The 17,371-nt window shown below is 38.8% G+C and overlaps 2 protein-coding genes and 1 long non-coding RNA gene across 9 annotated transcripts in view; 2 read left to right on the top strand and 1 right to left on the bottom strand.

Moving 5' to 3' along the window:
• RNF32 (ring finger protein 32) overlaps positions 1-1,059 on the top strand; it is a 45,955-nt gene extending 44,896 nt beyond the window's left edge. Inside the window, exon 10 of the mRNA XM_074366663.1 lies at positions 943-1,059. Coding sequence (XP_074222764.1) covers positions 943-1,035 — 93 coding nt within the window. The 3' untranslated portion in view covers positions 1,036-1,059. The remainder of the gene's footprint in view (positions 1-942) is intronic.
• Positions 1-17,371, bottom strand: part of LMBR1 (limb development membrane protein 1) — a 122,399-nt gene that overhangs the window by 13,386 nt on the left and 91,642 nt on the right. For 5 of the 6 annotated variants that reach the window (XM_074366654.1, XM_074366653.1, XM_074366652.1 and 2 more), the window contains 5 exons: positions 16,596-16,672; positions 15,877-15,954; positions 13,105-13,178; positions 12,780-12,870; positions 11,487-11,553 (listed from right to left, as the gene is read on the bottom strand). In XM_074366654.1, coding sequence (XP_074222755.1) covers positions 11,487-11,553; positions 12,780-12,870; positions 13,105-13,178; positions 15,877-15,954; positions 16,596-16,672 — 387 coding nt within the window. Of the gene's footprint in view, positions 1-10,565; positions 10,747-11,486; positions 11,554-12,779; positions 12,871-13,104; positions 13,179-15,876; positions 15,955-16,595; positions 16,673-17,371 lie in introns of all 6 variants that reach the window. The other variant, XR_006727641.2, reaches the window with a different exon arrangement.
• LOC141578096 (uncharacterized) lies at positions 5,540-8,471 on the top strand. 2 transcript variants are annotated; one of them, XR_012507973.1, is made up of 3 exons: positions 5,540-6,918; positions 7,200-7,336; positions 8,266-8,471. It is a non-coding gene; the product is annotated as an uncharacterized LOC141578096 (long non-coding RNA). The 2 variants fall into 2 exon arrangements; XR_012507974.1 differs by having other exon boundaries at positions 5,540-7,165; positions 7,265-7,336.

The following is a 17,371-nucleotide window of genomic DNA, read 5'->3' as shown; positions in this document are numbered from 1 at the left end:
CCCATGGCTTTAATGAAAGACTGCCCAAAAGAGCACATACATTTTATTATAAAAAAAATTTATAAATTAAATGTTCTTTGACAAAACATTGGGTTTAACACATTCCCCACCTCTTGACTCCCATAATAATAGTTAGTATAAATTATTATCTTGACTAGGTTTTTAAATATCCTTCTTTAAACTGGGCTTTTGTAATAAATTTACCTACACACTGTCAAAAAATAAATGTGAATTAATGAGTATGAAATAATAAAAATATAATCATCTTTAAATCATTAATTTCAGGATTAATATAAACAGGCTCATTGCCAACTGTTTTATTCATTCAAAAACAAAGTAATTCTAAAACTAAACAGTGGTTCCACTTTTAGGGGGGAATGGAACATGATGTTGTTAAAGCAAAGACTTTAAATCTGACCAGTCTTATTCTGCAAATAGATTTTCATTATATCACATCAATTAGAAATATGTTTAATGACTTCACATTCCAGCCAAGACTAAGTGAAAGAGACCAGATTTTCCCTTACACCCAAATCAATTTAAAAAACTGGACAAAATATATAAAACCATGGTATTCAAAACCCTCAACATCTAGCAATGAAGGTGAGTGAAGCTGAGCGATGAGAAACAAGCAAGGTGGGTTCTCTGTCTGCCATGGCTCCTCCCTAAAGAGGCCTCCTGGCTGCAGAGTGGAAAGAAGCAGGGACAGAGTCCAGCTATCTCATGGAGTTGAGGGATGCAGCTGCAGCTTGGGACAGCATGGCGGCCAGACAGTTGCACAGGGTGGGAGCCTGGGAGGTGTGCACGGGCCTCTTGAGTTATTCAGCTGGGAACTGATCAACGCATTGCTTGTGGGAAAATAACCAACGGAGAAATGACACAAATGATAGGATGAGTAGCAATGCCATTAAAACAATTATAACTATATTACTTGTATTTCAGAAGCTAGAGGAAAGACTGAACTTGCTGAGTAGAGACATAGAAGATATAAAACAGACCCAAATTGACCTTCTACAGAGAAAAATTACAATGTAAGGTATGAAAAATATACTAGATGGGATTAACGACAGATCAGACACCACAAAAGAAGAGATTAGTAGACTTGAAGACATATCAACAGAAACTATTTAAAACGAAACACAGAAAGCAACACACACAAAAAAATAAAATAAAAGAGCACAGTGACTAAAAAATAAAATGATCACGTGAACAGATGCAGAAAAGCATTTAACAAAATCCAACACCCATTCTTGATATAAAAACAAAAACAAAAAAAACCTCCAGCTACACAAGAAAAGAAGGGAACTTTCTCAACTTGATAAAAGGCATCTACCAAAACAAACAAACAAACAAACAAACACTACAGCTATTATCAGTTAATGATAAAGATCAGAATGCTTTCTCACTATGACGAAGAACAAGTCAAGAATATCTGTCTTCATCACTTCTATTCAACATTGTACTGGAGGCTCTAGATAATGCAACAGTCAAGAAAAATAAATAAAAGTGTCCATATTGGGAGGGAAGAAGTAAAACTGTCTTTATTCACAGACATCATAATCATTAAAGTAGAAAATTCAATGAAATCTATAAAACAGATTCAATAGAAGCTACTAGAACTAATAAGTGAATTTAGCAAAGGCACAAAACAAAAGATCAATATACAAAAATCAACTGTATCTTTATGTACTAGCAATGAACTACTGGAAACTCAATTTTTAAAAAACACCATTCACAACAGCATCAAATGTGCAAGACTGAGCAAAAAACTACAATTAAAGAACTAAATAAGTTCAGAGTGCTCAGGGAATGAAAGACCCAACACTGTAAAGATGCTACTCCTCTCCGATTTGTTCTACAGATTAAACGCAATCCAAATCAAAATCCTAGCAGACATTTATGTTAAAAATGACACCCTATTTTTAAAAGTCACATAGGAATGCAAAGGACTTAGAATAACTAAAACCATTCTAAAAAAAGAACAAAGCTGAAGAACTACACTACCTGATTTCAAGTCTCATGATCAACTCACAGTAATCCAGATGGTGCAGTACTGATGTAAAGACAAAGACATCGATGGAACGAAACAGAATTCAGAAACGGACCTGCACCCACACATATATGGAGGACAACTGATTTCCAACAAAGGTGTAAAGGCAATTCAGTGGAAAAGAACAGACTTTTCAGGCAGTGCCGCTGGAATGACTGGCTGCCAAATGCCAAGAAATAAACTTCAATTCATACCTCATACTATATATAGAAATTAATTCAAAATAGGTCGTGAACCTAAGTATAAAACTTCTAGAAGAAAACATAGGAGATAATCTTTGTGATCTTGGGTTGGAAAAAGATTTAGTAAATATGACACAAAAAGCACAAACCATAAAAGAAAATTTGGCAAATTTGATTTCATCAAATTAAGAATGTCTGTACTTTGAAACATATTGGTAAAAGAATAAAAAGACAAGCTGCTGAATGGGGAAAAATATCTGCAAATCACATATCTTGATAAATAACTTTCATTCAGAATTTGTAAACAGCACCCAAAACTCAAGAATAAGAAAATAATTCCAATTTTTTAAGTGAGCCAAAGATCTGCATAAATTTTTCATCAAGGAAAATATACAGATGGCAAATGAGCACATTAGTCACCTGGGAAATTCATGTTAAATCCACAAAAATCTACTATATGCCTAACATTAAACTGACTGACTATGCCAAGTATTGGTGAAGTTGTAGGGGCGCCATCTAAGGAGCAGAGGGACCAACCCCACGTCAGGCCCCCAGCCCAGGGGACACATAACAGGAAGACAAACCCCCACAGCGGCTGGTTTGCAAACCAGCAGAGGCTGACACCAGGGGAGCCAGAGGGCTGCTGTAAGTCAAGACCTCACTCACGAAGCGTGCATGCACAAACTCACTCACTCAGAGTCCCAGCAGAGGCTGTTGCCTGAAAAGCGCCTGGGTCATACAAGAAAGAGATGCACTGACTAATCTCAGGGTGTGTGTGGAGGAGCAGGGATCCAGTGGAACCTTCTCCAGGGACAGAAGAGCTGCTGGGCACCATCTTCTTTTCCTCACCTTCCACCTGGCTGGCCTGGTGTTAGTGGGTGCCATTCTGCCACTGTCTATTAACCTAGCTAACACTGCGCCCTGCCCTGGAATTCCCCTGAGGACCAGCCCTGCCCAACCCACCAGCCCCCTCAAAGCGGCTCCTGTCTCTCCTCACCTGGCAGGAGGCCTCAGCCAGCACTGGTGCTCCTCCAAGGCAGCTCCCAATCCAAGAGGCCAGCCCTACATATCACTGTGCCTGCAGCAGCCAGGGTCAAGCCTCCAAGCTGGCCTGGAGGCCAACACTGCCAACCACCACACCTCAGCAATCATGGCCCAACCACAACAGGAAGGTGCACACATCCCACACAGGAGACACCCCTGGAGCACCTGCTCTGATAACCAGGGGGGACTGCGTCACTTGACCCCACAAGTCACCTTCTAAATAAGGCCATTCTTTCAAGATCAGGAGATGTAGCTGGAATATCTAATACATAAAAACAAACATAAAGAGGCAAAATAAGGAGACACAGGAATACCTTCCAAACAAAAGAACATGACAAAATTCCAGGAAATGAACTAAACTGAATGGAGAGAAGCAATCTACCAGATAATGAGTTCAAATAAATAGACATGAAGCTGCTCACTGAACTCAGAAGAATGGATGAACTTAGTGAGAATTTCAAAAAAAAAAAAAAAAGAAAATATACACACATACATATATATGTATATATGCCAATCAGAATTGAAGACTACAACAACTGAAATGAAAAGTACACTACAGGGAATCAACAGCAGATGAGAGGATGCAAAAGAAAAGAACTGGAAGACAGGGTAGCGGAAATGACCCAACGCAACAGTGAAAGGAAAAAAGGACTTTAAAAAATGAGGATGGTTTAAGGGACCTCTGCAACAACATTAAGCATGCTAATACCTGCATTATAGGAGTCCCAGAAAAAGAAGAGAGAAAGGGGCAGAAAACCTATTTGAGGAAACAATTCCTGAAAACTTCCCTAACCTGGCGAAGGGAACAAATCCACGTCACTAAATACTCTGATCAAAAGACATGGGATGGCTGAGTAGAGAAAAAAATAAGACCCATATACATGCTGCACACTAGAGGCTCACTTCAGATCTAAAGACATACACAGACTGAAAGTAAAGAGATGGAAAAAGGTATTATATGTAACTGGAAATGAAAGGAAAGCTGTGGTAGCAAAACACTAACTCAAAAAGATACGTGTAGCCCAATGTACAGTGCAGCATTGTTTACAATGGCCAAGATTTGGAAGCAGCCTAAGTGTCCATCAAGGTGAATGGATAAAGAATATGTGATATATTTACACAGTGGAATATTAGTCAGCCATAAAAAATCCCTGAAATCTTGCCATCTGCAATACATTAATGGATCTAGAGGGTATTATGCTAAGTGAAATCACTCAGACAGAGAAACACAAATACATATGATTTCACTTATACGTGGAATCTAAAAAACAAAAACAAAACAAAATGAAAACAGACCCCTACACAGAACAAACAGGTGGTGGCTAAGGAGAGGGGGATAGGAGGGTGGGTGAAATAGGTACAGGGGATTTAGTGGTATAAACCTCCCACTGTAAAATAAGCCACAGGGATGTAATATACAGCATAAGAAATATGGTCAAGAACATTACAATAACTGTCTGATGACAGAGGGTCACCAGGCTTATCCTGGGGATCATTTCATAATGTATGCAAGTGTCAAATCGTCATGCTTTGCACCTGAAAGTAGTATTATACTGCATATCAACTATACTAAAATAATAAATTAATAAAAATTTAAGAAAAAATGTAGCCCTTGGGATTAGATTACCTTGACAAAGAAACAGGGAAGAGAACAAATATCTACTGTCTACCGTGTGAAGATCTTTTCTTAAAAAATAATTTATTGTGATGAAATTCACTTGGCATAAAAATATCTATTTTAAAGTAAATAATTCAGTGCACCTAGTGCACTCACAGTGTTGTGTGACCGCCATCTCTATACAACCGCTGAACACTTCCACCATGCCAAAGTGAAAGCGTTAGCAGCTTCTCCTCATTACCCTCCCCCTTCCTCGGCAACCACTAGCCGACTTCCTGTCCGTGTGGATTTTCCTGTCTCGGACACGTCATAAAGTGGAGTCATACACTACGTGGCCTTTGGAGTCTGCCTGTTTCGTTCGGCATTATGTTTCTAAAGTTCATCCATGTTGTAGCCTGTGCCAGTGCTTCATTCCTTTTTCCCTTTATTTTCTGTTTAATTTTGGTAAAACAAGTGTAACACAGAATCTACCATCTAAATCATTTTTAAGTACACAGTTCAGAAGTGTTAAGTACACTCACATTACTGGACAACTAGCCTCCAGAATTCTTTTCATCTTGAAAAGCTGAAACTCTATTCTCATTGAAGAACCATTCTCCACTTCCCTCTCCCCTAAGCCCTGGTACCCACCATTCCACTTTCTGTTTCTATGAATTAGATGACTCTGGGGACCTTGTATAAATGGAATCACCCAGTATTTGTTTTTGTGTGTGCGTGTGTGACTGGCTTATTTCACCTGGACATCATTCCTTTTTATGGCTGAATAACATTCCATTGTATGTATAAACCACAATTCGTTTTTCCACTCATCTGTCAATGTACACTTGGGTTGTTTCTACCTTTTGCCAATTATTATAAAGGTCTTTTAAAATAATAAAACTAGAATACTTAGTCAAAAAATCTTGGAACATGGAAATAAAGACAATCAGGATGGAAGCAGGACACCTGGAATATCTCGGTTCATCTATTCTGAGAACGCAATATTCAGTACATATTCAATATGGCAGCATCCAGTGACATCACAAATATTTATTAGGTAGAGGCTATGAGGGATAAAAAGATGCATAAAATTTGGACTTGTCCTTTAAGCAGAGCAAGGTTTTTTGAGAAAGGCAATTCACATAGGTAAGTATAACAAGGCTGAAACAAGAATCTCATATACCCTCACAAGTGACAGAGGATGGGACCTGGCCTCTGAGAACAGGAGGACATGGACAGGCAGAGAAAGGTTGAGGAGAGAGGGCTGCGGGAACAATATGAACCAAAGCTTGCAGAAGGAAAAGTAATTTGCAAATACCAAACCAATTTCAGTCATAAAATTTACATGCCACAAATTCATTGTGTCCTAATGTGAAGGCAAGTGAATTCAGCAGTCCAGATGAACTAGAGTATGTGAATTTTAATACAAACTAAAATTAAATGAAAGAGAATTATAATCATAGTCCAAGGACAAAGCTAAAGTGCTAATTTTAAAACAAATGACAGTTTCTGACCTCCAATTTGGATGGTAACTGTCTACTCTCTTCTGGAGAAAATCTCTGGAGACGGAGCCTCCAGAGCATCTCTCAGCATCGCTTCCTCACTTGGAAAATTAAACACTTTCTTGGCTCTTCTGCTTTCGCTTCTGACTCCACCCTCCTCAAAAAGGACACCTATTTAGAGTCCACTTCATGAACACTTCCTCACAATAAAATATTAAAATGAAATCAAATACGCAGCTTTGATGCTAAACAAGTCTAAGTCTTTTCACTTTTCAGAGGCAAATGTGAGAAATATTAACAAGATGAAAATGAGCCCTGCCATGAGGTGCTGGTACCAGAAGGCAGCACAACTCCCAAGCTTCTGGTCTGGCGTACGGGACAGAAAGCGTCCCAGGACTGCGGGGAAGTTCAGGGGAGGGAGAGGAGGAGGAAGGAGAAGGGAGAGAGAGGCAGGAAGACACACACACACACTCGTGTGCGGGTCCTGCCGTAGAGGCAGCCGGTGTGAGACTGCAGCAGGACACCTACACAGTGCAGAGCTCGGTGTGTCTGCTCTTAGTCCAGGGGTGGGCGGTGGGTCAGAGGACAAGTGGAGCTGAGGAGCAGTCACAGAGACAGCTGAAGAATGGCCAGAGAAGGAGAAGGAAAAGAAGGGGGGTGGTGTCCAGAAATGAAGAAGAGATCTGGGGAGTGGGGTTACAAACAGGAAATGCCATGGAGCAATTAAGATACAAGCAGAATCCACAGGACTGGGCAACTAGGAGGTCACTGACGACCTGAGCAGAACGAGGTAAGTAAGTATTTGGTTTGAAATTCATTTTCAGCCGATCGAGCTCCAGAAGAAGAAATGATTCCAAAACCTTTTCCTCTTTTAACTTCTACTGGGCAGCTCACAGGAGTGAGGAGTCAACAGAAGAAACAGGAACTCCCATCAAAGAATCAGAAACAACGTAATACCCAGGTGAGAGTTTTAAGTTTCCTAGAGGACACCGTGGGTGTGTGGGTGTGTGTCTGTGTGTCTGTGTGTGTGGTTCCTGGGAACTGTGAAGAGGGGGTTAGGATTAAAAGTGGTGGTCACAAGGAATTTGAACCTGATCTCTTAGTCATTAATACTCTTTCTAAGCAGAATTTATTCAGGTATTGATTTAATTAAAAATTAATTTTAGAATAAAATTTCCCATAAATCAGGAGAGCCCCTGTTCATCAGTCTCAGAGCTGGCCACGCACGGGCATCCAAGCAAGCAGGCTCAGCCAGGCAGAGGGCCCGGCTCTTCGCGCAAATCAGACCCTTGCTGTAGTTTACTGTCTGGTTTCAACTGTCACATTTTAATTATTAACATTAAAAAATTGTATCTTAAGGCTCCTTCCAACTAAATAATCCTAACTGGAAATATTTTCATATGAAACTATTTTACAACAAGTTAAAATTAAAGGATGGCTAAATTATTTAGAATGTGTGGCCAACATGGCATTTTCTCAGCCAGGACTATGTGCTCTGAAACAAGAAGAGCAACAGAAGGACAGGACAAGCAGACACTGGGAATACGAGTGCTTAGGGAGTAAGCACTTGTTTCTCTCTTAATTCTTTCCACATTTGACACACAAGACTTTTTCTTGTTGTTAAAAATCCTAACTAGATATACAAATTCATTGTTCAGATATAAGAACATTAGTAATCAATCAAAAGTTACCTAGTACCACTCATTTATTAATGTCTGCAATATAACAAAATACAATTAGGTCACATACAAACTTCTTTGCTGAGGAATTTTCAATATAGGGTTTGGAATTATTTTTACATTACAGTCACAGTCAGTCAGGAACACACATCATGACTCACATTTATTTCCCAACGGTCGTATCTAAGCATCACTTCTTTCTGATTCACAGTGAGGAGGAAAGCCCAGGATAAAGATCAGCAGTGTATTTACAAACCCAAACAAAGACCTCTCCGAAAAGGACCAGTTTTTAAACACAGCCCCTCCATCGTGGGCCAGGAGAATAATCCACTTTTCCTTCTGCAAGGTGATGGACTACATGGGACCCAGAGGATACATACATGGAAGTACTAAAAATAAATTCAAGCTGATTTGAAAGGACAATAGTTTTTTGTTTTAATAGCATAAGTACATTAAAAAAAAAAATCTGCGTTTGGGCCTTGCATAACTTACAAGTTACAGAAAGAATTTCTAAAAATATAACTATAAACATAATTTCAAAATAGAAATTGGTAAAAGTACTGCAAAGTTTGTTGGTTATCTGAGAAAAATTTTCCTGTTAGAGATTTCAAATAAAGATGATGCAAAAACTGTCAGCCCCTCAAGTTTTTCCCCGATTAAGCACAACAAAGAACATGTCAGCAACTTTGCAAAATCTATTCTCACAAAGCTCACTGTCGCCTTTAAAATACTTTACTATAGAAAAGGCATTGGGTTTGATCCTGTTCTATATTCACCTTGTTGACCATCTCCTCTTACCACGTTGAGAGTCTATTATACCCAACAGTAAACTGATTACTAAAAATGTGGACATCATATCCCCCAAAATGTTAGAGCCTTTAAAACTGAAGACTAAATAGGCAGCCAAACCGTGTTTGGAAATCATACCCACTAGCACAGCATTACTCTTAAAGGTTTTAAAGAGTCTGAATAAGAAATGTTAAGCACTCACTCATTGTGTTTCCTGTGGGCAACAAAACTATCATCTATATTAATTATATTTGGCTAGAAATACACGGCCAGAACGCTCGCTCCCTAATTCTTTGTGGCAAGTGATATGCTTATAAAATCTACTTAGCGGTAATTTTTCAATCAGTACAAATTTTCTAAGTTTAAATATAAGAAGCTATTTCAAAGGAATTCTTTAATAAACCTGTCATGTCACCAGGCATTCACGCCTAAAGCTACAGTTTAAGCCTGTGACGCAGCAGTAGCAGTTGGCAAATTAAATTTTTTTTTTAAAAACCCTCAAAATTCTCATTTTTGAAGCAAAAGTCTCACCAAATTAATTATTTTCTACAGGATTCAATGTATTTCCAATTTCCAATTAAAGTTATAATCATCACTAAAAATTATTAAAATAAGAACAAAACTGCCCATACACAGGTAAATTTTACTTCTTGCTGCTTCATTTCTCATGCAACTGTGACTGCTGGTTGAACTCACAGGAGCACACGAGAGCACCCGAAGGGTCGGGATTTCCTCAGGAGAGGCAATGAGAAAGAGTGAAAACTTTCACAGCTTGGAATTTGGCTGTTAAATGCATCCTCTATTCTAGTCTTACAAGCTTTTCGTCTAGTAAATCAAAACCCCGTTATACACCAGGATAATATTCATGACAGTTCTCTATGTTTTATCCTCTTAGAATCAAAGACTCAATTCCCAAGGGTTAACAGAGGAATTACAAAGTAACTCTCTAGTTTGCATTTTCTATAATACTAAAATAAAGCTTTTTCTTTTAGTCTAGAAATTTGCTTTTTTAATACTGTGAAAAGCCTCTATGAATCTGTTTAACGTATTTATTTCTTTTCATCTATTCAGTGCCACTGGGCATAACATGTAATGCAGTGCGTGTTGATATTTTGCAAAGCACCACATGACTCACTGTACCCTAATGCACTCCATTAATCCTGTTTGGACAGCTGGGTCCAGGCATTTGTTAGCTGCATTTTAATTGTCCCATCTTTCTTTTTCTTCTTTTTATTTATCTCTATGGCAAACTACTCAGGAATTTAATTTGTTGATCTTCAAAAAGCACATTTTGCCATTAATTTGTTTTCTTTGTATTAAAACTGTACTCAGCATGTAATTTTCTTTCATAAAATCAGTATATATTACTATTAACAATTAATTTTAAATAACAGAGCAGAGTGAATTTCATCACTGATAAAATGGTAGATTGGCTGTAATATCACAGAAATTATCTGTTGGACTGCCATAATGCAAATGATAACAGTTACAAGTTACTGAAGTACATATTTTTGGCATTTTCAAGATCTGAGCACCATGAGCAGCTGTCGAACAATAACAAGCCTTACATCGCAAACACAAAAGAAGACAGACCACTAACAGGCGGGCTTTGTGTCAGCCCGGGGAACAGTGGTCCCTGTTACATTTACACTTAGGTTTCACTTTTTATTAAAACGTGAGCTTCTTTGTAAGAATTATGAAGACAACTGTAATAAAGCTTACACTTTCTTGGCACAGTCTGCATCCCTCATAGCTGTGAATCTTGAATGCATAATAGAGCAGTGCAGGAGCTAAAACAAAGGCTCCCAGAAGTTACTCGTAATCTGTGTTGTAAGCAGACAGCTGAGGCTGGATAATGGGGTTTTCTAATCACTGGTGAGCACTCTTAAGTCAGATCCTAAGTCTAGAAATAAAGAAAACTGTTTAATGGAATTTTTTGTCTGAAATAATATTTAGCCAAGAACTGAGAATACAGTCTGCAACAGTGCTTTATAAAAGATAAGAACACCAAATGAAGCTTTAGTCAGCTATTTCAATGACGAAGTAGAAACGTTTCACTTTTAAAAATAAATTCTCTGTGAACTGAAGTATTAAGAAAACTGTATGAACGACAGGCGAGTAAAGCACTAAAGAGCTGGCGGGCGCCCTTCACGTCGGGTGTGCTCTCATAGAGCTCCCCGCTGTCAGGTCTAATTCCATGGACATAACGCAGCATAAAACAAGTTTCATAGATTTTCAATTTTTAAAACCACTTACAAAATTATAAGTTTTTAAAAATGTTTCATGTGGGAAAAAATCAGTTTAATATTTTCTAGACATTAAACATCGTTTTAAAAAAAAGTCAGTTTCCTCACTAGAGGACTCAAAAGTTAAACTAGTCAGTGAAAAAAATTAAGTCTATTGTTTGGAGAAGGAGTATTTTTAAGTATCTGAAAAAAAAATGGCCTTTATTTGATAAAAGTGCTTGTTTTGGTATAGCCCTATATATAAATGAATTATAGAAGTAAAGGTATAAAATAATATGGGAGGAAGTACTATATTTCGAAGAATGATCTTTCTGAAAAAAGTCTAGAAACTAGAAGTTTATAAAAAATATCTTGAAAAGGTACAGACTTTAAGCAAAAAGTTGTCACGTAAACTTACCCAGTGTTCTTGACATCACAGGCAGTGCGGAGCTCAAGACCAGGATTGACACACAGTTCCCAATGATCTGTGATGGGAGGCAGAAGGAGCACTGGGCAGTTACACGGCACGGGGAAAGCAAGTCCGCCCACAGCCTGGCAGGTTACTGTGCACGCCAGTTACCTGCTGTACCTGCTGGATTCTTAATGATACTCCTCGATGTAGAAAACAAGGAGAACAAGAAAACTGTTTCTACAAACACCCGCAGTTCTGTCTGTAAGCTCTACAGGACATGTATCGCCCCCGGCACAAACACAAAGTTCAAGGGCACTTAAATTACTTTACAGACACACACTTTACATTACTGACTGAGGTCGCCAATTTCAAAAAAAGTCTGCCTGACAAGTAACGAAGAATGAATACTTTTAAGAACTTCTGGCTCTATTCTTAAAGCCAAGACCACTGCTCAAGATATATAATATCTACTTCTGATATGTTTAACTATTATAAGATGCAATACCAAAAAGCTAGCAATCCCAAACACCTAAGTTCTAGTAGTCCATTACAACGTATCTTGTGCGCATTCTTCCATATCAAGTAAGAGGGGCCGAAAACACGGATACTCAGGATTACTTGCACTAGGTGCCAAGTATCTCAAGAAGCCACAGCGTGTTAGGCAGATAAAGATATGCACAAGAGCCTCTCCCCGTAAAGTAAGCTGAAATGGGGAAATACAATGAGGGAAAGCAGCCAGCAGCCCTTGTCACTCCTCACTGTCAGCCTGTGGGAACATTTCACAAGGATGCAGTCACCACAGAAGACAACAGCCTTCGTCGCTCGGAAGCCAATGACACACCGCAGAAAGTCAAATTGGCCTCAGACTACAAAATGTTTCTGAACAGATCTCTTCCGTTTTGCTTTAATTATTCAAATTTGGAATACTCTGTCTCTGCTACTTATGGCAGCTAAGTTCTTCAGATTTCAAACAAGCTCCCTGAAGTACAGTCAGCACAATCAAAGTTACTCATTAGCAAGACGTTCTCTTTGTAGGAGAGAGTCCTTTCAGGAGCCTTCCACGGCGGGTTAACAAGCTCCACGGCTCTCTGCATTTACACGTGAATGGAGGCCATCCAGACTAAACACAGCACATCCTTTTCCCACTCATTCAGCATTTTGAAAATCCTCCAGTGTGTGTTTACGCAACTCACAAATACCTAGAACTGCAAATGAACCGCTCAGGGCAATTACTAAATAAAACAGCCCGTTTGTCTGGGAAGCAAAAGGGAGGCACAGTCACCTAAGACTTCACCTTACCTTTGTCATAGTCGTGTCATCCTTCTTGGGAATAAAGTTTCCAAAACATCGAAGGCTATAGAAACCAACAACAGAGGACACCATAAGATAGCTATGAGAATCAAGGAAAAAGCTCTCCGAAGAATGCCAGTTTCCTTCAGTTCTCAATAGTCTCCAAGGTGCCTTGAGGCCCGAACGAAAAACAAAAGCAAAGGCCACTTGGAGTGCTTGAGGAAGGCTGGCTTGTTTTTCTTCCAGGAAAGTGTCTTAGTAAAATTACTACTGTCCCAGAAAACTGGACAAAAAAATTGCTAACAGACAGAAACTTCAGTCAGAGAAAGGATACAAAATCAAAATGATTTCAAGTGCAGCTCCCACAAAGCCAAAGGCAGAGAGAGAAGCATTTCCTATTCCAGGCCCCTGGGGGAAAAAAAACACTTTTCAGAATTCAATGACACCATTATATTTGGTTTCCCTAAAAGTGTTGTTTCATAAACATAAGACAGTTGAAATCAGGAATGTTTAATACCCCGGAATAACACCTAGGCTTTCAAAGGAAAATGAACTGTGACAGGAGACTGAGTTCATCAACTAACTCAACCACAAGTTAACACTTCCAACAAGCTCAGTTCTCAAATGTCTTTTAAGTTACTTCTCAAAATGGTATGATTATACTTATTGTTAAATCCTAAATATTCTTGGAAGAAATTTTTTAATATAATAGTACAATAAGAATAGGGCATATAATTGTCTGAACCCTGAGGCAACGATATAAACACTACACAATTAAAGTATGTCAAAATTGAAGCAAGCAAAGAAAGACAGTTGAATGTGCATATCCTGTTTCTACTCTTGCAAGTTTCCTTTCCCCAAATCTTCTTTGGGAATTCAGATTTAATTAACAGGGATTTTTCAAACACAATGCTATACATTTTTCCCTAAACATTACAGCTATTCTCAAAATCTATCTTTATCTAGAACTTAACAAAATAAGGGGAAAAAGTAATATTTACTAATGAAACCAGATAGGCAAAACATCATTTCTTACTGAAAGAGGAAAAATTTTTTCAAAGCTTACTAATTAAAGGAACTCTCTGAATAGAACTACTATTTTGCTATCAGCTTCAATTATATCTGACAGATAAACCAGAACGTAAAGTCAGCCTAAGAAAAAATAAACCAATGAATAATATCATACATATTATTTACACAATCGTATTTAGACATAAAGAAGAACACCAATGGAAACTGCATACATAAATGAGGTAAGGGCAAAGAATTTATCAACTTTTGTCAACCTTCTGAAGAAAAAATGAAGACTGCTAATAGAAAGCTTATTAATTGGGATGGCAACATTTTGGAAATATTCTCTGTCTCAAGAGAAGGCCCCCAGGCAGGATTAGGAGGATCTGATTTATGGACACAATCATACAGCGCCTACCATGTGTGAGTCCCTCGTGCTATGTACTAAGGGGGATGGTACAACACAGCACCACGGGGCTTGGGCCTTACCTAGTGTGCGGTATATGTGAAAATGGGCCAAGAAAGGGATGGAAGTCAACACAGTAGTTGACTTCCTGCTCAGTCAATGGATTAGGGTCTAAAAGAAGACCAAGCCAGGGCGGTAGATGGAGGAGGACTGTTCACGGTTGCTCGTCAGCGCAGTGAGGCACCTGGAGAGTGCTGGGAGGCTCACAGTGGCATGGAGACAGTGGCAGTAACAAATGGCACCAGGTCCTGAAAGGCCGGGGGCAGGGAGCCAAACTGAGAATCGTGCTGAAAGAATTAGCCTTTGAAAGAACAGTCTCTTCATCTTGGACTGAAGGAAAGGACTAAATATAGATATTGGCTTTTTTCTATGGGAGAAAAGGTGTAGGAGGTGGTTCAGAGAAAGAAGTGGCACGGAGGACGCAAAACCTGCCCCCTCAAACGTGCCAGCACGAGGGTTATCTCGGGCTGATTGTTTTTAAGGAACAGAAGACTCAGGAAGCCTTCCCTCTTGCCCCTACCCACTCACCCCTTAACTGCCTGAAAGAATTGAGAGAAAGGACTGGGTTGGAGGGGCCCTGTCACCAGAGACGTCCACAGAGAGTCCCGGCTCGGGGCAGAGGCCACCTGGCAGAACCTGGGGACCAGAGTCCTCTCTGTGGCCCATCTGCTCTTCCATCTGCATGAGAATTGCCTCCCTCCTCTTCCAAGTCCCAAGCCCCTCTCCCTTCTCCTTCTCTCAGGTGCCACAGAAGCCTCAACTGCTCAGCTTGCCCTGGGGTCTCACTGTTCTTATATACACATAATTAAAATCTATTTTCTCCTGTTAATCTGTCTCACGTCATTTTAATTCTTAGACCAGCCAGGAGAACCTAGAAAGGGTTAAGAACAATTTTTTCCTTCCCCTAAAGCATCAAAAGTCTGAAAGAGTTTTGAAGTCATTTCTATGGGAAATGGGAAAGGTGCTAACTTTGAAAAGTGTAATAAAATGTCAAAACTTAAATGCTACTTTAAGTATCCAAAAGTTTATAGAGATACGTAGAAAAAGGATGCCGTATATGAATATTTAGAGGAGACTACCTTCCATATGGAGAATATATTTAAATAGACTAATTGATGGCATTTAATAAAATCACAAATTTTTAAAGAAGAGAGAGTATTAATTCATGAAAAAGATGTGCATCTGACTCTCCTCCAGTAACTGAACATTTTGACTCAGGTTCATAAAACACCTGACTCTTCGGAAGCACGAGCCCTTACAACCATACATCTGGATCTTTTGCAAACACAATGAATCCATCTGATAAACTCCTTCCTTGTATTTCACAGAGTATACATTTTCTTAAAGGATCACAAATAAGAATTTCAGTAAAACAAAGATAAACTCTGATACAAAGTATGAAACTCTGAAACCTGGTAAAAGCCTCAGACAATCCAAATTAAGAAATCAGAAACAAAAACTGGAGTTCATAAACACTGCTCTGAAAGCTCACTGCATAAAGAAACTCATACAAACTGAAGCGGATGTATGCAGAAAGGGGAATGCTCTCATTCACTTACCTGAAGCACTCAGGGTGTACATACAGAACACTAACACAAAAGAAAGGCACTTTAAAGCGTTTTACTTTACCCTTGTTCCCTTTGGCATTGCTGTTTCATCAACCAACAGGCAAAGAATATTACAAGCCACCAAGAGGACTGAAATAGACTACAACATAAAAAGTAAGCCGTCAGGTTTTAATTTCAAAGATACTCTGCCAAAACATATATATTAAAACCTAAGTAACCAACCAAATGTATGCTTCAGAGTAGTGGAAAAGCAGTTAAGACCAAAATTCTACACATAAACTTAAAGAAGTAATGAGACTATAAACTCCAGAGTAAATTCTTTACAATTCTGCAAAGTATTATAATCTCAAAGCTTAAGACAAAAGCTAACAATATAGATCCATTTACTAACTGATTTCACCAACTGGAAACCTACAAGTCCACAGATTTTAAAAATGGTTAAACTGTTATCAGAACTAACTTAGTAAAATTCTCATATCCTGTCACAAAGTTTGCAGCAGGGTATCTGCAACACCTTGTCTCTTCTTAATTTTCAACTGAAACAAAAGAATGCATTTCCTGCTTTTATGAGGAAATAGGCAATCTTGAGGACTTCTTAAAAATTACCATTAATTTCATCTTTTGCTCTACTGAGTTTTTACAAATAAAGGCATAGGTGGATTTTAATCCCGTTGATAGAAAACCAGTTTACCTGAAACCATTTAGCTGAGGGAGTTGCCATACACAAATGCTAAAGTAAAAAATAATTTGCTTTATTTAACTAGGCAAATAAATTCTTACTGTCTCAATAAGAAGGAGAACCATAACTGCAGGATACACCAAATTTCTTTCCCACGCTGAAGCCTTTTTGCGCCTCTCTATTAGAAGGAAAAACAAAATATCAAACATTTCAGTAATTTACAAAAATTCTCTCCAGATCCACATTTTCATCCCTTACTACTATAACCAGTAAGGATTATTTTTACATAAATAATTTTTCCCAAAGACATAAATTATTTTTAATTTTCCTCCACAAGCCATAAAAATCAGAACTTTAAAATCAGTTTGCTATGTTAAACAGCCCAATCTTACATTTAAATTCTAACACTGAAGACCTTTCAACTGTTAGTGACATACATTGTGAAAGTGCAGCTTACTCTGAAAACACAGAAATACTTGCACTGCTTTTTTTATTGACATGTTGCATACTGACAGATTTACACACATCTGACAGAGATCCGAAAAAATCAGGTAACATGAGTAAGAACCCCTCCAGTCCCACACCCCAAGGTAACACTTCCAGTTTCCTACAGGCTGGAGGCAAACTTCTGCTTCCAGCAACAATGGTCTACCTTACACCACACCAATCCTTATGCCATGGGACAACTGGAAAAGGATGGGTCAAACTTAACTTAAAAAAAAACCCGTATGAAGGTATCAGAGTGCTTCCGTGATGACGGAGGCGAGGGGCCGATTCTGTGAAATGAGCTGGAGGGAGCCCGCCAGCGGGCACTACTCTCCCTGCACGGTGTCTTCCAGCACAGAACTGGCCCAGGGCCACGCGGCTGGAAATAAGG

The sequence above is a fragment of the Camelus bactrianus genome, chromosome 7 (assembly GCF_048773025.1).
Source record: "Camelus bactrianus isolate YW-2024 breed Bactrian camel chromosome 7, ASM4877302v1, whole genome shotgun sequence".
Taxonomy (NCBI): Eukaryota; Metazoa; Chordata; class Mammalia; order Artiodactyla; family Camelidae; genus Camelus; species Camelus bactrianus.
The sequence above is the reverse complement of the archived record's forward strand: the minus strand, read 5'-3'. Positions and strand labels throughout refer to the sequence as shown.